A 25,733-nucleotide genomic window follows, 5' to 3' on the forward strand; every position below is an offset into this window, starting at 1 on the left:
TCCTGTAGTGTGTCTTCATTACTGTAGTGTTATGTTGCTAGGTTTTACAGTCTTGTGAACTGTCAATACCTTTTTGCATTAAAATATTGAGCCATCCAATAATTAAAAAACTTTGAATGAGGGGGATACCTGAAAGTGACAACATTGCAATCGACATTCTGGCAAAAACTGAAATATAACATAAATATTACAATCACTTTCTATTTCAAATTTGAATTGTGTAGGTGGTATAAGAAACAAAATACAAGGACAAGATGGGCTAATTATCCTCAACTAAATGTTTTATATAATAAACTTAATTTAAATTACATTGAGTGTCTATGTTATTAATGTGACATCATCACTTCCTGCATTGGTACCATTCTCATCTGTGAAGCTTGTGCCCCATCTGTACAGCTCATTTTGAACGCTAATATTAATCTAGGATGTCTTCTCTGTCTGCTGAATGAAAAGTATTTAATGACATTGAACACAATACAATACACCACTGCTTCACTCAGGGCTCCAAATATATTCTAATCTCCCTGTTTTGGTTTCTGCTAACAGTGCCATATCACCAGCTCAAGTTTCCTTTCAGAACTTACTTCAATTTTGTCTGTTTTGGCATCACCCCAATAAAGTTTGTTTTCAGCATAGTCCAATGCCAAGCCATTGGGCCAACCCAGAGAGGTGTTTACCAGAATTATTCGGTCAGAGCCATCCAGGTTTGCACGTTCTATCTTCGGGTTTTCACCCCAATCTGTCCAGTACATATAGCTGTAAAAACATTGATAAGGCTAATTATCGTCCTTGATTTTTGTTTAAATAAACTCAAAGCAACAATACAAATCACTGCTTTCTTTGCAATAATGTTCCAGAAATTTTGATGACAACTTTTTTGTCAATAGATCAATTTATCAATAGTTGGTACTTAAAAACAGCAAACAATTTTACCACCTGTATACTTTAAAACACAGCATGCAAAAAACATTTATACCATTATATTTTTTTATCCTGAATTAATATTTAAATATTGTTCACACCAAAAACCCTTGTGCACATACCCAGTCACTGGATTAAGGACAATTGCTCGTGGTTCATCAAGACCTTCTGCTACCAGTATTTTTCTAGACGTCCCATTAAGCCGGGTCACTTCAATGCGGTCAGCTCCTGTATCAGTCCAATAAAGATTTCGTGCTATCCAATCAACAGCTATTCCATCTGGATGGTTAATTTCTGTGGTCACTAATGTCTGGGCTCCTGAGCCATCCAGAAATGCACGACGAATAGCTCTAACTTCATCATCAGTCCAGTAAATATATCCCTCCACTGGATCATAGTCTACTGCTATTGCATGTCGAATATCATCGAGCTGAAGAATAACATCTGTGAAATCTGGCATGTCCAAGGAGATACGTCGTAGGTCTGTTCTTCTTGCAAGCAGCAAGACCTCTTCAGCACCTATTGTAGGATAGAATAAATGTTTGTACTAAGGTTGCCTCTAAACATAACAATTGGTAGGCAAAATATATTCAGCTGTGCATCTTGAAAACCAAAGATTAACTATGTTATGTCCTCCACTCCAAACAAAACAGGAAAATAACTCCAGACTCATTCACCCCTAGGTTGAATGGCAATGAATATAACCAGAGGAAATCATCTTATAATGACATACCTCATAACACAGATTTCATGTATCATTTAAAAAAAAATTTTTTTAAAAATGACCATCAACCTTTATTTTGTTCCTTTTGGTTCAGCATATATCTTTGTTTAAAAGTGAGTAGCTATCACCTAATTAGAGTGATTAAAAGAACCTGCTAGATCTGGATTAGTATAAAAAGCTGAAATTACAAATTCATGGAACCACACACACCATCAATTTTGGTTGAATTTAAAAGATTTAAAAGATTATCAATTTTGGTTGAAAAAGTACTTAGCCTTCCAGACTCAATACTTGAGTTCAACAATTTCAAATCATAACCTCTGCCCCCAGCGTTTCAGATAGCAGCTGCAGGTGATGATTCTGCTATTCCTATTTACCCCTCCTGTAGATGGATCTTTTATTTCTTTACTTGCCCCATTACTGCTTTTTGTCTTACAGTATCATCACTTTTGTCATTTAATTACTGCTTCCTTCTATCATATCCCAGACCTCTTTGGATAGACCTCTATCCAGACCATATCCCCAGTTCTCTTTTGTTCTTCCCCTACTCTCTAACTTTTCCCTGTCTCAGTAGCTCGTTAAAAATGGTTGCATCGCTAACATTTTCCAGTTCTGATGAAAGGTCATCAACTCACTGTTTCTCTAATCACTGATATTGCCTAGCCTGTTGAGTATTTCCAGCATTTTCTGTTTTTTAAAAAAAAAGTTTTAGTCTGTTTGTCCAGATAATTCAATCAACATTTATTGCTTAATATAAATATTTGCAGACAAATAAGCGGAACCAAAATCCTTATTTTTAATTATTTCGTTTCTAAAAAGGGTACAGAGGTTGAGATTTTGTCATTAAGACATTTAAGATTATAGTTTTTAATTTACTATGCCAAAGTTTATTCAACAGATTGTAATTTTGTTATCCTAACATCAGTTATCTGCCTTTTATATACTGAATCCCCTTTCACAAATGAAGTTCAAGTGATACAAAGTTTTATTTGAATTCATCATTCCAAAAATAACATTTGATCAAAAGTTGTGAAGAATAAATCACCTACATTTTAAAACTGTAATGCTCTATGCCTAAGCATGTCACACATCAGCACAAACATATATTCTCCACATTCACACCTAGTGCTCTTTCATCATGACAATTACTCATTGGAAAAAGATTAAAATGATTTTCTTAAGCAATAATTATTCAGTTGAATGTTCTACCAGCCTGCTGAAGGCATTAAGGTGATTTTGAAGAATTGCAAAACACAAAAACATACACACAGCATGATAGTAATGCAGAATACTTGCTATGCTGTGAAACAGTGATAATCCACTCCTGTTTATTACCATTATTTGGTTTTAAGGCAGCAATTTCTTAACACCTGTACAAGCAAGTATGTTTTCTTGGTAAGAATGAACAAATGTGCATTTATACAGCATCTTTCAAGATCTTTGGATGTCCCAAAGTGTTTCACAGCCAATGAAGCACTTAGCTAAATAGTAATCATTGTTGCAATGTAGGAAGATACAACAGCCAATTCATGCTCAAAAGCCCCACAAACAGCAATGAGATAAATGACCAGATAATTTGTTTTGTGAGAGTGCAACCACTGAGACATGGTTGCCAATTAATCTAGGGTTTTCCCAACTGAACTACTGTCTTTGCTCATTAAAAATGTGCAACACAGTGGCATATGTTTAAAAAATGTATATAGTTATAAGCATGAAAGACTATTTGCTTAGACAACAACCAGAAAGAGCATTAATCACTTTAGGATCATGTTAAAAAATTGAACTTTCCAAGAAAAGTTAGTGATATGCAGTTTAATAGATGGTCACAAAGATAAAGCTGCACCTCAATCATGGAGTTCCAATTTGATCATACCAGGAAAAAGCTTATGTTTATATCAGAACCCAGAAATGATGTCACAGCTTTTGTTCATTCTATTTTTGTATATATTTCTATATATGGAATTTGACATGAAAACATTTATTTCAAAGTGCAGTTAAGGATACATAGATGAGTTTTACATAATCTCATGTGAAGCTATTACTGCCAATGTGAATGAAAAATAACTGGCTGTGCATAATCAGAAAATTTCAGGCACAGCACAAATGTTACACTTTAATCAGACAAGCAAAAGTAAAAGGCTACCAGTCTTAATCTATGGTCGCAGGAAGCATTTATACTGCAACTTCCAATCGAAGACTAGTAACTGAAGCTCACTTTTTCATCTGTCAAAATTGTGTTTATATTGCTTGGCTCCTGACTGGCTGGAAATCTAATTGTCCTGCTTAGGAGAGGTATCAGTGCCAGCACTGATACAAAATTGCACAGACCTCTTTCCTGACAGAAATTTAAATGGAGCGGAAGAACAAAGCTCTGCTCTGCCACTCTAAATATTTAAATTGAGGTCACAAAGGTTTAAAAGGTACCAGACTATTTGACTACAGACATTGCAAAGAATTCAAAAACATTTTAATTTATAATACACCAAGCATAGTTTTTTTTAGAAGAAACATTCTAACAATCTCACTATTAATTCAAAAAGCAAATCAAAACTCAAAGCTGTTTATTGGGTTTTCCTTTCAATGTTAAATTCTTGATGTTTATACAGACATACTCTCAATTCCATCGTAAACATAATATCTTTACTTGATAGGTGAAGTAAGAACATATTGATGCATTTGTATGAAGACTCTTCAATATTATTTTAACAAGATGTTACCTATTCATATTAAAAGGGCTAATGCCTTTCAGGGAACACTTTCGTATGAACATGTACTTCAGTAATGATGCACAGCATGAATTCAAGCCACAATCTTCTATTGATATTCATTTGCTCTAGGTAAGAGGAAGGCTTGGCAAATTGCTTCCAAGCCCCTAACAAAGGCTCTCCTTAGGTGGGTAGAGGAAAATGCACCAGAACAGCCTGTGAAATTAGGTCGCCAAATTCCCCCCTTCCCTTCTCAGCAAGTGCTTAGTCTCCGTTCAGTATCATCCAGCGATAGTGCAGTTCAATCAGAAGTTTAACATGTGGGGAAATCATAGGTGTGAATCGATAATGTCAGTGAGTTGGAGCTTTAATGTACTATGCCATCAAACTAAAAACAAAAAAACTGCGGATGCTGGAAATCCAAAACAAAAACAGAATTACCTGGAAAAACTCAGCAGGTCTGGCAGCATCGGCGGAGAAGAAAAGAGTTGACGTTTCGAGTCCTCATGACCCTTCGACAGAACTCAAGTTCTGTCGAAGGGTCATGAGGACTCGAAACGTCAACTCTTTTCTTCTCCGCCGATGCTGCCAGACCTGCTGAGTTTTTCCAGGTAATTCTGTTTTTGTTATGCCATCAAACTGCCCCCTATTTAAAGTGTTATTAATTAGTGATGCAATTGTTAATTTATAATGACACAATTATTCCTATCATGCAGTCAACCTATTCAAATAAACTTTAGCTACAAAATTACCAGGGAGCATGGATTCCTATCCAGGTGTCCTCATTTATACTCTGCTCAACTGGTACCCAGATAGAGGAGTATTTTCAATGCCTCAGCTGGTGTATGGCGGTGTATATTGAAAAGGGGAACTAGTCAGGGTGGGGTAGAGGGGACCGGCAGATGTAAGGACAGAGGATAAACAACTGGTTTTTCCCTGAGATTAAATTCCTTTTATTCAGTCTTGGAATTATGGTAATGAATGATTCAAACTAGGCTGTTCTGCTCTCTACCTAAAGAAAGGGAGTACTGTGAGCTGAACATCTACAAGAGGCCAAATTTATGGGTATTCATAGAAATGTTACACAAATTTAAAATAAAATCTTTGTAACGGAGCAGAAATTCAAATTCCCAAAAATGAATAGTTTGAGCAGGCCCATGAACCACCACCACCACAAATGATAAATTCTTGCATGCTACTTAAGAGTTCAGTCACAACCAACATGCTTTATACTTTGGAAAGCTAACCAAATATTGACAAGTGTATTTTAATACAGACTTAAAGGAAAACTCAAAACTTTTCAAGAGCCCTCCTGAAGCAACTGACAGCTTTTAAAATATTTAATTCTCTAATAGGCTCTAAGTAGTAAGGTGAATGCAGCTATTAATGCATTCCTCTGCAATGGCATGGAGGTGCTGGATACAAAGTCTAAAAGTTCAGATTTCAGTCCTGCATCAATTTCAGCTTGAATTCAATTGCAAGGTTATACCACCTATGCAGGTCAACAACAACTTGCATTTATATAATGCCTATAGAAAAATGACCAAGGTGTTTCAGAGAGACCCTTAAATGGACTAAAGATGAATGTAATCAAACAACAATCCTTTATTTTTTAAATTATACTCAGATAATTTTACAGATTCAAAATGTAGGATTCCTTACATAATTACAAAAATTAATCTGCGTTTAAAATTGACAGAAGAAACAGTCACTTGTACAGCAGAAAAGTATTATTTGAAATGCTGTGAAAGATAATATTCAAGGAAATAAGAGGCCTGTTTAGAATTCCTAATATTTTGAAAGTGACACTGTGCTAATTTTTTTTGCTATTTTATTTGATTGCTTTTAGTAGTGAATTTTATATGATAGACTGGAGTGTACAAAATAAATCAGTGCAAGCTGCCAATTTTACTTTAATTAGTTTTGAAATGCATCTTGTAAACATCATTTAAATGGTTATTGATTGGAGCTGCATTATTAATAGTCATGCTTCAGTGCTGAAATGCCAGTTAAATTACATTTGTAAAATTTCAGTCCGGAGTGACAAGAAAAATGGGAGAACATCCCACAAGTTGACAAAGATGCTTTTTCATCCTCCTCTGCACCACTTCACAGTTGACAGGTGACAAAACCGTTTATAACAGTAACAAATGTGCCAATTTATCAAACTAATGCAAACAAATGTAAAGCGCAGCCTCAGTTCCCCCAAGCCCTGCCAGAGCTCCTTGCTATTCCTGTCCCGTTTGTCTTTCTGCTAATCAGATTAGTACAATGTGTCATTGTTTCATCCAAATTCTCAGTCAACGCCGCTGGGAACTCTTGTCCTTTCCACTCACTAACTGTGTAATGAAACAGGCCGTGAACAACATGGTTCCAAAGCTATTCTTCCTGTCTTTTAAATGCAGGAAAGAACGTCAACATTGTAATACTTATTGCCTGAATGGAACTAATTTCCAGCATTCATACATGCTATGCTTGGACCTGATGTGATGCGTGCGTTGAGAAGGGGTTGTTTATTTTACAATCTGTGCCTTAGTTTTAATTTACAACTAATGTGCCAGGAAGCTGTTAAGGTTACAGAGTGAATGCACAATGTTGGCACTTTTCATTAGGCAGGCTAAGTGTTTCAAGACTGTGGATGCACCAATAAGTTTGACTCTCAACAACCACCATTCATTATAATGAATGCTTGTTTTCAAACAATGTTGATCTTTTATTAGAATATTTAACTCACAAATAGAAAGAACATGCAACATTTTGAACTTAAAGTATTACAAAGACAAAAGAACTATTGTTATCACAAGATTTTTAAATATAGAAAGGAAGGTGAGAACAACATTTCTTTTTTCAACTCTTCTCGAAGTATACTTTTCCCTTGTTTTTGTGTAACTCAAGCACTCTGCCTAGAACACTGGTAGTCGAACTGTTTTCAGATTTTCACCAAAGCTGGTTTAGAACTAATTGCATAAATATGGGAGTGACTTAGGGTGATTCTTCAATATTCTTTGAGGGAAGGTGCTAAAATCTAAAATGGTGTAAAAATATCTGAGTATAATTTAAAAAGTAAGGGTTGTTGTTTGATTACATTCATGTTTCGCCCATTTGAAGATTTCAGTCTCTGTGAAGCACCTTGGTCATTTTTCTATAGGCACTATATAAATGCAAGTTGTTGTTGACTTGCATAGATGGTATAACCTTGCAATTGAATTCAATCTGAAATTGACGCAGGACTGAAATCTGAACTTTTAGACTTTGTATCCAGCACCTCCATGCCATTGCATGGGAATGCATTGATAGTTGCATTCACCTTGCTACTTAGGGCCTATTGGAGAATTAAATATTTTTTTAAAAAGCTGCCAGTTGCTTCAGGAGGGCTCACAGACATGGTTTGAGTTTTCCTTTAAGTCTGTATTAAAATACACTTGTAAATATTTGATTAACTTTCCAAAGCAAAAAACATGTTGGTTGTGACTGAACTCTTAAGTAACATGCAAGAATTCATCATTTGTGCTGGTGGTTCATGGGCCTGCTCAAACTATTCATTTCGGAAATTTGAATTTCTGCTCCTTTACAAAGATTTTATTTTAAATTTATGTAACAGTTTTATGAATACCCATAAATTTGGCCTCTTGTAGTCCCATGACTAAAATAAAAACTCAATGGATCCAAATTAAGCCCATTACGTGGCAACTGCCCTCATAGTTGAACCTATTGGGCTGGGATTTTCCTGCTCCGTCATGGTGGGACTCACTGCAGAAGATTTGGCAGCCCAGACAAAAGTCCATTGACTTTCGGCGGGAAGGGAGGATCCCAGTGGCGGGTGAGGCTGGAAAATCCTGTCCATAGAGTCAGAGAGCCAGCTTTTCTTTAGAGACGGGCAGCTCAAGTTGGGAAATTTCCTGACTTGGCAAACCGCCTTGGTAGAAAGTGTGCCATCAGACCCAATTTTCACTCCGGGAGAGCAGGTGCAGGGTACAGTCAGGTCCACCACCCCTAGAAACAGATCAGAGGTGACCAAGGCAAGCTACTTAAAAGAGTAAGACTTTGTCCCAGTTGCTTGCTTATATTTTAAGCTCTTTAGACCTCACCCCTCACACTCACACACCATCCCATGCCAACTTATGCCCCCACCTACCCCCAATGGCCCCTCATACCCTCCATGCCAATTCATGTCCCCCACCCACGCCGAATGGCCCTCATACCCTCCATGCAACTCATGCCATTTCCATGCCCATTTACCCAGTATATTTTCTGTACAGAACCAATGAACCCTATAGTAACAACAGCATGAGTGAGACTACTTCAAAAACACCCATTCATTTAAAAAAAACTAGTTACAATCCTATACAAATTTGTCAATCAACCAGACCTTTAAAGTGTCACTAACAAAAGCTTTAAGAACTTGATACCTCGTCATTTTGTACAAATAAACATTGGACCATTTATAAAAGAGATCAGAGAAAAAATAGCAGGAACTCACCAAGATTCCTTAGACAGCACCTTTCAAACCCACGACCGCTACCATCTAGAAGGACAAGGGCAGCAGACACATGGGAACACCTCAACCGCAAGATCCCATCCAAGCCACTCACCAACCTGACTTGGAAATATATTGCCGTTCCTTCACTGTCGCTGGGTCAAAATCCTAGAATTCCCTACCTAACAGCACAGTGGATATACCTATACCACATGGGACTGCAACGGTTCAATAAGGCAGCTCACCACCACCTTCCCAAGAGCAATTAGGGATGGGCAATAAACACTGGCCCAGCCAGCGATGCCCACATCCCATGAATTAATTTTAAAAAGTTATAATATCATGAAGCTGTCAGTCTTTTCTGCACCTGTGTCAACAAACTCACCCACAGGGCAAAATTTTATGGCACTGGGTTTTTAGAATGTCTCACCGCATTTTACGGCCCTGTCCCACCAAAATGGGGCCGTAAAATTCTGCCCACAGGCTGTGAGCCCAGGTTCTCAAAAAAGGATTATGTGAGCAAGTTTGTTAACACTGGTGTAGAGAAGCTATATTTTCTGTGATCTCCATTGTCAATGGCTCAATGGTTATATTCACAAGATAAAGAGGTGTCAACTCATCACATACTCCTTCCACTACACTACTTGCAACTAATTATTCAGCCATTATGATCCTACCAGCTGCAAACTATATGCAGTTTCTTCCACTTTCCACCCTACCTCCAAAATTCTCTTCTCTTTGTCAGTTGCTCATTGAAGCACCTCCCCCTTTTCCCATACTTGACATTCACTCTATCCTTACTGTAAGGTACTCAGATGGATAAATACAAATAGGAAAAAAGATGAGCAAGACGATTCATCCTTCTATTAACTTCAAAACAGAAACATGATATTTCTTGCCTTGTATGAAAATATGGAATCTTGGTCTTCACACTTGAAAATTGTTGTTAAAGGTACAACCTTTGTCCATTTCTAAGCTCCGATACAGAAAACAAAAATAAAACCACTATTCTGGAAAACCTTGCCATAAACTTCCTTTCTTATTATTAATGCAAACTTTTGTGAAGGGATTTGATATTACAACTGTTTAATTAAATCTCATACTGTAACACAGGAAAGGGCAACTTAAAAGAAAAACTACAGCAATCGCTACATGCAGGCCAGCTTGGCAATACTATTCAAGTATTCCACATGTAAACTGGAGTGTATTTTTAGTCAAAATGTATAGCACTGAAGGTGTAATTTTAAAATAATAATCCTAAAATAATAAGGATGTCAATGAAATATGCAATATCAATTTTAAGCCTGTTAAATTTATCAGTTTGAATATGTTTGTAGAAATGATCAAAACATGAAAAATTGAAATTCAATAATCAGAATAAAGTTAGATTACACCTGAAAATAAAACTGTAGAACACCCACAATAGATGCTTGATGAATTTGTTAAACCATTTCTGCTAATTAATACATTAATGTTTTGAAGTTACAGTATTATATTGCAAATATATCAATGAAGAAGGGAGTGGAAAAATAAATTATAAAATTAGAGGGAGAACACTGAGTTGAATGCTGGAAGAAGGTAACAGTGCAAACATGAGAACTAAAGTACAGGTATGAAAAATCTCACTGCAAATAATCTAATTGAGGTTGGAGAAATTATTTTACAGAAGTTGTTTTATTTTTAGAACCTTCACTAAAAAAAAAGCTTGAAATTAGTAGTTTTACAAAAATGATGTACTTAATAGCTACTAATGAAAAACTTCACTTTTCTCCTTTTAGAAATTAGGTCCTATGCTTAACCGTTTGGTGAGAAAGGTATCAGGAGGTTAAAAATAATAAAACCAAAAACAAATCTAAGACGATGGCCACTAAATTTCCAAAGACTTGTTCCATCCAAGCACAATTCAAATCAGTGAAAGCATGCTCACTACTTTTCTCCTAAAACTACAAAAATTAAGTTGGCCTTATCAATAGGATTTCTTACCTTTTTTACAAATCTTTCCATCTTTTTCTAGCTGGACGCCAGTTGGGCAGGCACATCTGAAGAATGGTTCTTTTGGGGAAAGCAGGCATAAGTGAGAACATCCTCCATTACTTTCATCACATGGGATGTGAACTGCATAGGATAGGTGAAAAGGGTAAAAGTGAATATCCTTCCCAGTAATGGAATGAAGTTCAACAAACTGTCTTAACACCCAGGTTAATATAATTCAAATATACATCTCCTGCCCAAATTGTGACTATTTTTTCCTTTTCCACCAATTTCCCACTTCCTCTTCTTTATTGAAGGCACTGACTTTTTGCAGATGTATGATAGTGACAAGGACACTGTACTTGGCTTGGGAGCCCTGGGTTAGAGAAGACAAAAAAACAAATCCGTCAAGCTTTTAACTCCTGGTCTGTACTCAGTGACTGCCTCCTTTATCATAAACAAGTGGCTCTTCGCAGAATCTCAGAATTTTAATGGCACAGGAGGCCATTTCGCCCATCATATCTGCAGCAGCTCTCCAAACGAGCATTATGACCTAGTGCCATTGCCCTGCCTTTTCCCTATACCCCTGCACATTGCTTCCATTCAAATAATCATCTAATGCCTTCTTGAATGCCTCGATTGAACCTGCCTCCGCCACAATTCCAGGCGGTGCATTCCAGACCCGAACCACTCGTTGCGTGAAAAAGTTTTTTCTCACGTCACATTTGCTTCTTTTGCAAATCGCTTTAAATCTGTCCCCTCTCGTTCCTGGTCTTTTTATGAGCAGATAAGTTAATTGCGAAAAAGTGTAAACAGATTATTAAAAACTGTGCTGCATAATACCTAAACCCCATCCAATCCAAAGACAATCCTGGTGTGGTGGTGGACAATTAAAAACTCACTGGAGGAGGCGGCTTCACAAACATCCCAATCCTCAATAATGGAGGAGCCCAGCAAATCAGTGCAAAAGATAAGGCTGAAGCATTTGCTACAACCTTTAGCCAGGAGTGCCGCGTGAATGGTCGATCTTGGCCTCCTCTGGAGGTCCCCAGCATCACAGATGCCAGTTTTTAGCCAATTGGATTCACTCCACGTGATATCAAGAAACGGCTGAAGGCACTGGATACTGCAAAGGTTATGGGCCCTGACAATATTCCGACAATAGTACTGAAGACTTGTACTCCAGAACTTGCCACACTCCTAGCCAAGCTGTTCCAGTACAGCTACAATGCTGGCATCTGCCCAGCTAGATGGAAAATTGCCTAGGTATGTCCTGTATGCAAAAACAAATCCAACCAAGCCAATTACTGCCCCATTAATCTACTCTCGATCATCAGTAATGGAAGGGGTCATCAACAGTGCTATCAAGCAGCACTTGCTTAGCAATAACCTGCTCACTAATACCCAGTTTGGGTTCTGCCAGGGACACTCAGCTCCTAACCTTTTTACAGCCTTGGTTCAAGCTTGGATAAAAGAGCTGAACACCCAAGATGAAGTGAAAGTGACTGCCCTTGACATCAAGGCAGCATTTGACAGAGTATGGCATGAAGGAGCCCTAGCAAAACTGGAGTCATTGAGAACCAGGGGGAAAACCCTCCACTGACTGAGTCAGACCTAGCACAAAGGAAGATGGTTGTGGTTGCTGGAGGTCAGTCACCTCCAGGACATCACTGCAGGAGCTCCTCAGGGTAGTCCTCGGCGCAACCATCTTCATCAATGACCTTCCTTCCAGCATAAGATCAGAAGTGGGTACGTTCACTGATGATTGCACAATATTTAGCACCATTCGCAACTCATCAGATACTGAAGCAGTCTATGTCCAAATGCAGCAAGACTTGGACAATATCCAGGTTTGGGCTGACAAGTGGCAAGTAACAGTCGCACCACACAAGTGTCAGGCAATGACCATCTTCAACAAGAGAGAATCCAACCAATGCCCCTTGATGTTCAATGGCATGGCCATCACAGAATCCCCCACTAACAACATCCTGGGAGTCACCATTGACCAGAAACTGAACTAGCCATATAAATACTGTGGCTACAAGAGAAGGTCAGAGGCTAGGAATAGCGTGACAAGTAACCCACCCGTTGACTCCCCAAAGCCTGTCCACCATCTACAAGGCACAAGTCTGGAGTGTGTTGGAACACTCCCCACTTGCCTGGATGAGTGCAGCTCCCACAACACACAAGAAACTTGACACCTTCCATGAAAAAGCAGACCATTTGATTGGCACCACATCCACAAACATTCACTCCCTCCACCACTGACACACTGTAGCAGCAGTGCGTACCATCTACAAGATGCACTGCAGGAATTCACCAAGGCTCCTTCGACAGCACCTTCCAAATCCATGACCACAGCCATCTAGAAGAACAAGGGCAGCTGGTAGATGGGAAAACCACCCGCTAGAAATTCCCCTCCAAGTCACTCATCATCCTGACTTGGAAATATTTTGCCGGTATTCACTGTCACCGGGTCAAAATCCTGGAACTCCCTTCCAACAGCACTGTGGGTGTTCCCACACTACATGGATTGCAGCGGTTCAAGAAAGCAGCTCACCACCACCTTCTCAAGGGCAACTAGGGATGGGCAATAAATGCTGGCCCAGCCAGCGAAGTCCACATTCCTTGAAGGAATTAAAAAAAAAAACAGACACCTTCTAAGTTTGTTAGTGATCAGTAATGGAAATCTTGGCTAACTTCTCACTTTCCCTCATCCGGAGTGTTGAGGCCAACCTTATCACTGTCTAAGTTAAAAGCAAAATACTGTGGATGCTGGAAACAAAAATAAAAATAGCTGGAAAAACTCAGCAGGTCTGACGGCGTCTATGGAGAGGAAGACAGTTAACGTTTCGAGTCCGTATGACTCTTCATCAGAACTAAAGAGAAATAGAAATGTGGTGAAATATAAGCCGTTTAAGGGGGATGGGACAGGTGGAGCTGGATAGAGGGCCAGTGATAGATGGAGGCAAAGGAGAGATTGACAAAGATGTCATAAACAAAAGGTCAAAGGGGTGTTGACGGCAGTGATATTAGCTAAAGGATGTGCTAATGCTGACATTAAGGGTAGAAAGCAGGATGAGCAAGTGACAGATGGCCCTAGAGGGGGTGGGGTGGGAGGAAGGGATTGAAATAGGCTATAAGGTGGAGATAAAACAATAGATGGAAATAAAATTTAAAAATAACAGAAATAGGTGGGTAGAGAAAACAATATATATAAAAAATATATAATAATTATTCGAAAAAAGGGGATCAAAAAGTAGGTGAGGATGGAGGACAGAGTTCATGATCCTAAGATGTCCGGAAGGCTGTAAAGTGCCTAATCGGAAGATGAGGTGCTGTTCCTCCAGTTTGTGTTGAGCTTCACTGGAACATTGCAGCAGGCCAAGGATGGACATGTGGGCATGAGAGCAGGGTGGTCTGTTGAAATGGCAAGCAACTTGAAAGCCTGGGTCATGCTTGCGGACAGACCGAAGGTGTTCCACAAAGCGGTCACCCAGTCTGCGCTTGGTCTCTCCAAAATAGAGGAGACCACATTGGGAGCAGCGAATGCAGTAGACTAAATTAAGGGAAGCGCAAGTGAAGTGCTGTTTCACTTGAAAGGTATGTTTGGGTCCTTGGACGTGAGGAGGAGTGAAGTAAAGGGACAGGTGTTGCACCTTCTGCGGTTGCATGGGAAGGTGCCGTGGGAGGGGGTTGAGGTGTAGAGGGTGAGGGAGGAGTGGACCAGAGTGTCCTGGAGGGAACGGTCCCTACAGAATGCCGACAGGTGGGTGAAGGGAAGATGTGTTTGGTGGTGGCATCATGCTGGAGTTGGCGGAAATGGAGGATGATCCTTTGAATGAGGAGGCTGGTGGGGTGATAAGTGAGGACAAGGGGGACCCTATCATGGTTCTGGGAGGGAGAGGAAGGTGTGAGGGCGGATGCCCAGGAGATGGGCCGAACTCGGTTGAGGGCCCTGTTAACCACCGTGGGTGGAAAGCCTCGGTTAAGGAAGAAGGAAGACATGTCAGAAGAACTGTTTTGGAAAGAGGCATCACCGGAACAGATGCGACGGAGGCGGAGGAACTGAGAGAATGGGATGGAGTCCTTACAGGAAGCGGGTTGTGAGGAGCTGCGAGGTAGCTGTGGGAGTCGGTGGGCTCGTAATGAATATTGGTGGATAGTCTACCACCAGAAATGGAGACAGAGAGGTCAAGGAAGGGAAGGGAAGTGTCAGAGATGGACCATGTGAAAATGATGCGGGGGTGGAAATGGGAAGCAAATTAATTAATTTTTCCAGGTCCAGATGAGAGCACGCAGCGGCACCGAAGCAGTCATCTAACTCAGGCCCCCTCCCACAACTCTTTCTCCCGTACATCAACGACTGCTTCGGTGCCGCTGCGTGCTCTCGTCTGGACCTGGAAAAATTTATTAATTTTGCTTCCAATTTCCACCCCTCCATCATTTTCACATGGTCCATCACTGACACTTCCCTTCCCTGCCTTGACCTGTCTCCATTTTTGCTGATAGACAGTCCAACCATATCCATTACAAGCCTACCAACTCCCACAGCCACCTCGACTACAGCTCCTCACACCCTGCTTCCTGTAAGGACTCCATCCCATTTTCTCAGTTCCTTCGCTTCCGTCGCATCTGTTCTGATGATGCCACTTTCCAAAACAGTACTTCTGACATGTCTTCCTTCTTCCTTAACCGAGGTTTTCCACCCACGGTGGTTGACAGGACCCTCAACCGTGTCCGGCCCATCTCCCGCGCATCCGCCCTCACACCTTCCTCTCCCTCCCAGAATCATGATAGGGTCCCCCTTGTCCTCACTTATCACCCCACCAGCCTCCGCATTCAAAGGATCATCCTCCACCATCTCCAGCATGATGCCACCACCAAACACATCTTCCCTTCACCCTACCCTGTCGGCATTCCATAGGGACTGTTCCCTCCGGGGCACTCTGGTCCACTCCTCCATCACCCCCTGCACTTCAACCCCCTCCCACGGCACCTTCCCATGCAACCGCAGAAGAAGAAACACCTGCCCCTTTACTTTCCCTCTCTTCAACTCCTAAGGGCCCAAACACTCCATCAAGTGAAGCAGCACTTCACTTGCACTTCCCTCAATTTAGTCTACGGCATTCGCTGCTCCCAATGCGGTCTCCTCTACATTGGTGAGGCCAAACGCAGACTGGGTAACTGCTTTGCAGAACACCTTCAGTATATCTGAAAGCATGACCCAGTCCTTCCTGTTGCTTGCCATTTCAATGCACCACCCTGCTCTCATGCACCACATGTCTGTCCTTGGCCTGCTGCAATGTTCCAGTGAAGCTCAACGCAAACTGGAGGAGCAGCACCTCATCTTCTGACTAGGCATTTTACAGCCTTCCGGACTTAACATTGAGTTCAACAACTTCAGATCATGAACTTTCTCCTCCATCTTCACCCTTTTTTGATCCCCTTTTTTCTAATAATTATTATATAATTTTTATATATATTTATATATATATATATAGTTTTCTTTTCCCACCTATTTCTATTATTATTTTAAAAATGTATTTCCATCTATTGTTTTATCCCCACCTTATAGCCTATTTCGATCCCTTCCCCCCACCCCACCCCCTATAGGGCCAGCTGTCACTTGCTCATCCTGCTTTCTACCCTTAATGTCAGCATTAGCACATCCTTTAGCTAATATCACCACTGTCAACAACACTCTGACCTTTTGTTTATGACATCTTTGTCAATCTCTCCTTTGCCTCCACCTATCACTGGCCCACTATCCAGCTCCACCTGTCCCACCCCCCTTAAACAGTTTATATTTCACCACATTTCTATTTCTCTTTAGTTCTGATAAAGGGTTATACGGACTCGAAACGCTAACTCTGTCTTCCTCCCCATAGATGCCGTCAGACCTGCTGAGTTTTTCCAGCTATTTTTGTTTTTGTTTTTTATCACTGTCTAACTCGGTACAGATTTACCATAACAAATTTGTAACCTTTCTTGCTGTGTATGGCTCAGCAAATGGCTAACTTAACTGGTCCCAATTTTTGATATGGGCCTCTCCTTTCCTCTACTCTGCTTGTTCAGATAATTAGTAATGGTATTTTAACAATGATATTTTATTCAAGAAACACATTCCTGGCCCAAAGACTGAATTGCAGTATAACTTACATTAAAAAAAATCATAAAATTCACACACAAACTGAATGATCAAGTTAGAAACATGGAAACATCTGACAATCATGCAATAATAAAATCAGACAAGTGAAGAGGGCACCCAGTAGAGTGCACACCTCAGTCATGCTGTGCTAAATCAACATTATTACAATTACACAGTTCTTTCTTGAGGTTTTGTAACTACAAAGTGAATCTCAATAGAGGAAACTACAATGGTATGAGGCGCGAGTTGGCTATGATGGATTGGGAAACGTTACTTAAAGGGATGACGGTGGATAGGCAATGCCAAATGTTCAAAGAGCGCATGGGTGAACTGCAACAATTGTTTATTCCTGACTGGTGCAAAAGTAAAACAGGAAAGGTGGCCAAACCATGGCTTACAAGTGAAATTAGAGATAGTATTAGATCCAAGGAAGAGGCATACAAATTGGCCAGAAAAGAACAACCAGCATTGGGAGCAGTTTAGAATTCAGCAAAGCAGGACAAAGGGATTGATTAAGAAGGGAAAAATGGAGTACGAGAGTAAGCATGCAGGGAACATTTAAAAACTTTGACAGTCAGTTTTTAAGTATGTGAAGAGACAAAGATTGGTGAAGACAAATATAGGTTCCTTACAGTCAGAAACAGGGGAATTTATAATGGGGAACAAAGAAATGGCTGGCCAACTAAATACATACTTTGGTTCTGTCTTCACAAAGGAGGACACAAATAACATACCAGAAATGTTGAGGAACACAGGGTTTAGTGAGAGGGAGGAACTGAAAGAAATCAGTATAAGCAGGGAAATGGCATTGGGGAAATTGATGGGATTGAAGGCTGATAAATCCCCAAGGCCTGATAATCTACATACCAGAGTACTTAAGGAAGTGGCCCTAGAAATAGTGCACGCATTGGTGGTCATCTTCCGAGATTCTATAGACTCTGGAACAGTTCCTTCAGATTGGAGGGTAGCTAATGTAACCCCACTATTTAAAAAGGGAGGTAGAGGGAAAACAGGGAATTATAGACCAGTCAGCCTGACGTTGGTAGTGGGGAAAATTCTAGAGTTGAGCACTTGGAAAACAGTGGCAGAATCGGACAGAGTCAGCATGGATTTACGAAAGGGAAATCATACTTGACAAATCTACTGGAATTTTTTGAGGATGTAACTAGTAGAGTTGATGAGGGGGAGTCAGTGGAGGTGGTTTATTTGGACTTTCAGAAGGCTTTCGACAAAGTCCCACATAAGAGATTAGTGTGTAAATTTAAAGCGCATGGGATTGGGGGTAGTGTATTGAGATGGATAGAAAACTGGCTGGCAGGCAGGAAACAAAGAGTAGGAATAAATGGGTCTTTTTCCGAATGGCAGGCAGTGACTAGTGGGGCACCGCAGGGATCGGTGCTGGGATCCCAGCTATTCACAATATATATTAATGATTTAGATGAGGGAACTAAATGTAATATCTCCAAATTTGCAGATGACACAAAGCTGGGTGGGTGGGTGAGGAGGATGCAGAGATGCTTCAGTGTGATTTGGACAAGCTGAATGAGTGGGCAAATGCATGGCAGATGCAGTACAATGTGGATAAATGTGAGGTTGTCCACTTTGGTAGCAAAAACAGGAAGGCAGATTATCTGAATGACCATAAATCGAGAGAGGAGAACGTGCAACAAAACCTGGGTGTCCTCATACACCAGTTGCTGAAGGTAAGCATGCAGGTGCAACAGGTGGTAAAGAAGGCAAATGGTCTGTTGGCCTTCATAGCGAGAGCATTCGAGTACAGGAGCAGGGGTGTCGTGTTGCAATTATACAGGGCCTTGGTGAGACCACACCTGGGATATTGTGTGCAGTTTTGGTCTCCTTAACTGAGGAAGGATGTACTTGCTATAGAGGGAGTGCAGCGAAGGTTTACCTGACTGATTCCTGGGATGGCGGGACTGACATATGAGAAGAGGTTGAGTCGATTAGGATTATATTCATTGGAGTTCAGAAGATGCCGGGGTGGTGGTGGTGGTATCTCACAGAAACCTATAAAATTCTAACAGGACTAGACGGAGTAGATGCAGAAAGGATGTTCCCGATGGTGGGGGAGTCCAGAGCCAGGGATAACAGTCTGAGAAAACGGGGTGGGCCATTTAGGGCTGAGCTGAGGAGAAATTTCTTCACCTAGAGAGTGATGAGCCTATGGAATTCACTGCCACAGAAAGTATTGGAGGCCAAAATATTGTATGTTTTCAAGAAGGAGTTAGATATAGCTCTTGGGGTGAAAGGGATCAAAGAATATGGGGAGAAAGCGGGAGCAGGCTATTGAGTTGGATGATCAGCCATGGCAGAGCAGGCTCAAAGGGCCGAATGGCCTACTCCTGCTCCTATTTTCTATGTTTCTATGAAAAAAGAAATCGTTTTATTAAGAGCTATCTCACTGAGGAGACTTCAGGCCAATTCATATTCAACAACCTGCTCTGAAAACTTTGCTCACATTTTGACAGCTGAGACAAATTCCACCTCAGCAGCTGAGACAATCCACAACTTATAAAAATGCCAATTCGCTCTCCCTCTCTCTCAATGTTAACAGATCCTTTCAAAAAATTCCAGGGTCCGAAACCACATCTTCACCAAAAATCTAATTAGTTCTTCCATGGGACATACTCTATGGGCAGAATTTTGCCCTCGGATGGCGTGCAGGACCCACCGGCTCGGTGGCGGGAGGACAGCCGACCCCTGCCATCGAAACGGGGCCCACCGCCATTTTCAGTGGGCGGGTCAATTAAGGCCTGCCCAGCGGCCTGTCCAACAGTATGCGCTTCCTGTGTGGAGAGGTGGGGGGAGAGGGAATCACCATCTGTCAAAGTGCGCTCTTTCATGCATGCGCACTGCTCCCTGAGGCAAAGTCCTGTCTCAGGGAGATTTGTGACAGGTAAGTAAAGTCTAAAAATAGATAAATATTTGAATTATTAACATGTCCCTCTCATGTGACAATGTCACACGAGATGGGACATGTTAATAATAAACACATAAAATTTATTAATTGTTTAAAAAACGGATGAAGTGGATGAAGTTTCATGAATAATCTGCAGCCCACAGAGGCTCCTGGCCTACCCGCCAGCCTTAAGCTTGGATGGGCAGATCTTCAATTATCTTAATGAGCCTGTCAATGGCCTCAATTGACAGGTCGGCGGGCAGACAGCTGATTTCACTGTCCGCCCGCCTTCCTAAAAATTTAAAAGGGATTGGGATGACGTCGGGGATTCCTCCCAAAGTCATCCCGCGTCATTTTCCCCTCAGCGAGTGGGCTCCGCCCCCAAATCGCCGAATGGAAAATCCTGTCCCATCTGTGTTCCATGTTTCATTGAAATCCGTCCTCTAGTTTTTCAGATATTTTGTTTACAGTCAGACAGACTAATAGACTAACAAACTGGGCACCATCTTCAGTGTCGAAAGTTCTAAACAAATATTATATTCATATATTGATCTTCTAGAACACAAATAAAATGGAATTATATAGATGTATTTTTTTCTTTGCTATGAAAGATATCTTTGCCTGCACTCAAATTGCAGTCTTTGATTTTCTACTGTATTATTCCTAACTTTCCTAATTAAGATTCAAATATCCTTGGAACAGGAAGGCTGGAAGTGACTCATAAAACTGAAAATTTGCAAGGCTGGCGTGATGAAAGAGATTAACTTTATATGGCGTGATAAAGAGCAATCTTATTTAATTGCACAGCTACAAAATTAAATATGTTCAAATAAAGTAGTGGAATTTTTTTTGGACAGGCTTTCTCAATTGCAGATTTGGATTGTGTTGATATTGAGTTACTCATTCTGGCGTGAATTTTTTTTATAAAACTGTGAGTCTACCCAACGTATGCAACAACTTAAGGGAGATGAAAATTTCACATCACAACAAAGCCTACTTTGAGAGGAACTGAAATTAATCCTCAAAGAAACATGCCCATATGATCCAACTAACACAAGAGGAGATGCTTGTTTTCCTCCTTAATTAACAGTACATTAGTGAATTATGAACATGTATGATCCCTGAGAATTAGTTTTCATCAACAGGTTATTAATTATCGAAAGCATTCTCTGGTTATTTCATTAAAAGGGGAATTTGAATTTCACCACCAAAGTGTAATGCCACACAGTATAAGGGGATTTTTTTGGGATGATCTACCTAGGCTTTCTCTGAAAGCAAGAGCCTTGGCACGGTTCTTGGTTTTTAATTAGTTCTCTGCACTGGCTATCATACAGACATTTTGATACTGGAATGGAAATGGTTGGAGGAAGATGGACATGGGAACACGAAGCAAAGAAAACCTTTAACAGCTTATTGAGTGCAGTATTCTGCCTATATCTATTTTTAATGATGAATCTGAAAACTTAAACCAGCATTCTTCTAAAAAAATTGCAATTTTTGCTATTTTTTTCAGTTTAATAGAAGATCAATCAATCTTGATTACGTCAAATAATTAAATTGGCTGGCTAGAGGAAACTAAAAATATACTGGATAATTCAGTTTCTGAACAATTCCAAACTAGTTTACATATCCTAACTTAGCAACGTTGCTCTACTGATGTCCTGTTGTGGTGACTGAAATAGGACAGGAGAAAGGGAAGAGGTTTTCAAGCTTAGTTGCTTACAATTTAGATAATTTTGTTTCATTTCCATCCCGCTGTAGAAGAAAGTAGAGACTATTTTAGCAGCTAAGAATTTAAATTTAAAATGAGGTAGAAATTCAATTCAAGGTCACTCACTGTTCTGGTGTAAAACTAACGTGAGACCTCCAACTTTCTGCATTCGCTAAGTTAGAACTGCCATGGAAGTGCAGAGAATGCCACATTGGCTTGGCCTGAACAAGGCAAATCAGGGTCCTGCAGTGCAGTCAAGCACCTTGGTCTTCAGACTTACGTCAGCTGCAATGCTGGTGTAAATGGAAAAATTTCTGGGATGCACCTTTCCATCCATTGTCATGGAATCTGAGTACATGGAAATCTTTGTGGTGGATGCTTTCTCAGTCAGCAGCTGATTCAACCAGAATTTTGTGTATTTTAGAATGGGCACAATTCTAGTCTAATACAAAAACAAAATACTGTGGATGCAACAAATCTGAAATAAATAGAAAATACTGCAGGTCAGGCAGTATCAATGGAAAGAGAAAAGAATTAACTTTTCAAGTTTTTTAAAATTTGTTCACGGGATGTGGGCTTCACTGGCTGGGCCATTATTGCCATTTATTGTCCATCCCTAGTTGCCCTTGAGAAGATGGTGGTGAGCTGCCTTCTTGAACCGCTGCAGTCCATGTGGTGTAGGTGCAACCACCATGCTGTTACGAAGGGAGTTCCAGGATTTTATCTGTACCTTGTTTGTCCTGCTTTCTACCCTTGATTAGCACACTCCTTAGATAATATCACCACCTTCAACACCTCTTTGTCCTTTTGTCTGTGACATCTTTCAGTTATCTCCACCTATCACTGGCTCTACTTGTTCCCCCCCCAACGCCTTAAACCAGCTTATATTTCACCTATTTTTACTTAGTTCTGTTGAAGGGTCATTCGGACTGTGTTCCTCTCCTCAGATGCTGCCAGACTTGCTGAGTTTTTCCAGGTATTTTTGTTTCTGTTTTGGATTTCCAGCATTCCCAGTTTTTTGCTTTTTTCCACATAGCTGGGCAGATGCCGGTGTTGTAGCTGTACTGGAACAGCTTTGCTAGGGGCGTGACAAGTTCTGGAGCACAAGCCTTTGGTACCATTGCCAGAATATTGTCAGGGCACATAGCCTTTGCAGTGTCCAGTACTTTCAGCCATTTCTTCATATCACGTGGAGTGAGTCAAATTGGCTGAAGACTGGTCTCTGTGATGCTGGAGACCTCCGGAAGAGGCCGAGATGGATCAATAACTCGGCATTTCTGGCTGAAGATTGAAACAAATGCTTCAGCCTTATCTTTTGCATGATGTGCTGGGCTCCTTCATCATTGATGATAGGGATATTTGTGGAGCCTCCTCCTCCAGCGAATCGTTTAACTGTCCACCACTATTCATGACTGGATGTGGCAAGACTGCAGAGCTTAGACCTGCTCTGTTGGTTGTGGGATCGCTTAGCTTTATTACTTGCTGCTAATGTCTTTTGGCATGTCGTGTGTTATAGCTTCACCAGGTTGATACCTCATTTTTAGGTGTGCCTGGTGCTGCTCCTGGCATGCCCTCCTGCATGCTTCATTGACGAGTTGATGACTTTTCATCACAACTGGAAAAAAAACAGTGGATTTTAAACAAATGAAAGTGGAGAGAATGAAAAAAAACAAAAGGGAAGGTTTCTGATGGGATATGTGGGCAAATGACAAATAGTTGGTGGCACAGAGCTAAATGGGGTGAGTAAAAAGGTAAGTAAATAAACAAAAAAATTTGTCCAGACCTATGTTCTCTCTAAGCTGTACACCTGTGCGGCTGCGTAACAGTCCAAGTGTGGCACACTCAATTTTTACAGCCACACACATCCTGATGCTAGTCTGCCCCACAAATAAAGAACTGGTAGACTCTCCCACGATAGGAAATTAATGGACAAGAGCCAAGACTGACATGATTAATCAGGTGGAATTAACAACTAAAATTCACTCATGTCAGTTCCTGGAGCCCGAAGCTATGTCAGCACTTGTCTTTCTTGCAGCCTGCTGCCAACCTCCTGCTCACCGCTTCCCTCCACGGGCCCTCCCACTTGCCACTTCTCTCCCACAACCATCCCACTTGCCCTTCCCCCCCTAACAACCCACCAGCTCGCAACTTCCCTCCCAGATCCAAATAATAATGCAAAGGTTCTTGTGAGGTTATCTCATTGAATATACTAAACCCTGCATGCTTCCAAATACTACCTCTCCCCAATTCACTTTTGTATATATTGTGAGAGGCAGTTTACCTTAAAAATGGTGAACTGGTTTACAGTTCATAGATGTTTAATCTAAAAAAAAATGTAGGTGGGATAAATACCATTATTCCCCCAAAACTACCTCAACAGTCATTCTTCCTCCTGTGATTTCCATTCTCTCTTTCTCAGTTCCCAGATGTGGTTTCCACCCTTCAATATTCACTTACTTTGGAGGGACACGGTATCTCTTGACCTTCGCCCTCCAGCTTAAAAGTGCCAACTTCTATCCAAATTCAGAGACAGGGCTTTACTCAGCCTGATTATGTTTGTTGATATGAAGAAATGACTGAGCTATTTTCCTCACTATTCATAGCAGTGTTAAGTAAAGAAAACACTCAACAAGCTGAAAAAATTAAAAGTTGCTTCTTCCACATTTTCTATCAATTCAAAAGATGAGCCTCCTTCGTTCTTTCTATTTTGGGCTTGTCAAATTAAAAAAGTCCCAGTCTTGGCTTGAGCCATGACTACCAATTCAACTTTTCTTCTGTCAAATGACTAAAATACAACCTACAATATAAAAACTAACAAATGCCTCTCTCATGTATGGTAATGAAGTGTTTATGGTACTGAACTTAAAACCCAGCGGTTGAATTCACATGCCATGATAAGTTTAAAGTGGAATTAAAGAAACCTGGTAATTTATGGACTAGCATGTCACCATATTCTCTCTTCTTCTTCCATACCTACTGTAACTTTTAAAACAAAAATTTCAGATATAGGTTGTTTGTTTCTACTGATGGCACACATCCAAACATTACCTTGCTACTGGTGCACATACAAAATTCATTCTGCACATGCATGGAAAAAATTAGCGGGAATATCGGTCTCCAGGAGGTGTGAGCGACAGAATGATGAACACCTGCTGCCTGAAAGCAAAAGCCAGGGAAAAGCAAGGCAAAGCTGAAACATGCAAAGCAAAAACAAACAAAATGAGAGCAGAGATTATTATCTGAAATTGTTGAACTCCATGCTGAGTGCTTAGTCAAAAGATCAGCTGCTGTTCCTCAAGCTAATGTTGAGCTTCATTGGAACACTGAAGCAGGTCGAGGACAGGAGAGATCAGTGTGAAAGCAAGATGGAGAATTGGAAGGACAGGCCATTGGAAGCTTGGGTTCACGACTGCAGACTGAACAGTGGTGTTCTGCAAAGTGGTCACCCAGTCTGTGTCACGCAGTCAGTATTGGTCAGACCACATTGTGAGCAGCGAATACAGTATACTAAATCAAAAGAAGTATCTGTAAATCACTGTTTCATCAGAAGAAATGCTTGGACACTGAGGAGACAGGAAGGGGACAGGGTGTTGGGGTGATTGAGGAATGGACCAAGATGTTGCAGAAGGAAATATCCCTTTGGAATGCTGAAAGGGGAGGGGAAGATATGTTTGGTGGTGGCATCACACTAGAGGCAGCAGAAATGGCAGAGGATAACCCATTAAATTCGGATCCAGACGCGGTGGAAGGGGAGGACAAAGGGAATCCTAACATGGTTCTGATTGGGAGGGGAAGAGGTAAGAGCAGAAATGTGGAAAATGGATAAACACGGTCGAGGTCCTGTCCACAGTGAGGGGGCATGGAAAATCCTCAATTAAGGAAAAAGGAAAAAGGAAAGAGATATCAGAAGCACTGGAATGGAAGGCTGCATCATCAGACCGGATGCGACGGAGATAGGGAAGATGAAGAAATGGAATGAAGTCCTTACAGGAAGTAGTGTGAGAGGAAGTGTAGCTGAGGTGGCTTTTGAAGTCAGTAGGCTTATAATGAATATTGGTTGATAGCCTATCCCCAAAAATGGAGACAGAAAAGTTGAGGAAGGAAAGAGTCAGGGATAAACCATATGAAGATCAGAGAAGGGTAGAACTTGGAAACA

The 25,733-nt window shown here is 40.8% G+C and overlaps 1 protein-coding gene across 2 annotated transcripts in view; it reads right to left on the reverse strand.

Annotated features, from left to right (window-relative positions):
• lrp5 (low density lipoprotein receptor-related protein 5) overlaps positions 1 to 25,733 on the reverse strand; it is a 233,240-nt gene that overhangs the window by 89,851 nt on the left and 117,656 nt on the right. For both annotated transcript variants that reach the window (XM_041197277.1, XM_041197279.1), the window contains 3 exons: positions 10,811 to 10,942; positions 1,044 to 1,440; positions 585 to 756 (listed from right to left, as the gene is read on the reverse strand). In XM_041197277.1, the coding sequence (XP_041053211.1) occupies positions 585 to 756; positions 1,044 to 1,440; positions 10,811 to 10,942 (701 nt within the window). The remainder of the gene's footprint in view (positions 1 to 584; positions 757 to 1,043; positions 1,441 to 10,810; positions 10,943 to 25,733) is intronic.

The sequence above is a fragment of the Carcharodon carcharias genome, chromosome 10 (genome assembly GCF_017639515.1).
Source record: "Carcharodon carcharias isolate sCarCar2 chromosome 10, sCarCar2.pri, whole genome shotgun sequence".
Classification (NCBI taxonomy): Eukaryota; Metazoa; Chordata; class Chondrichthyes; order Lamniformes; family Lamnidae; genus Carcharodon; species Carcharodon carcharias.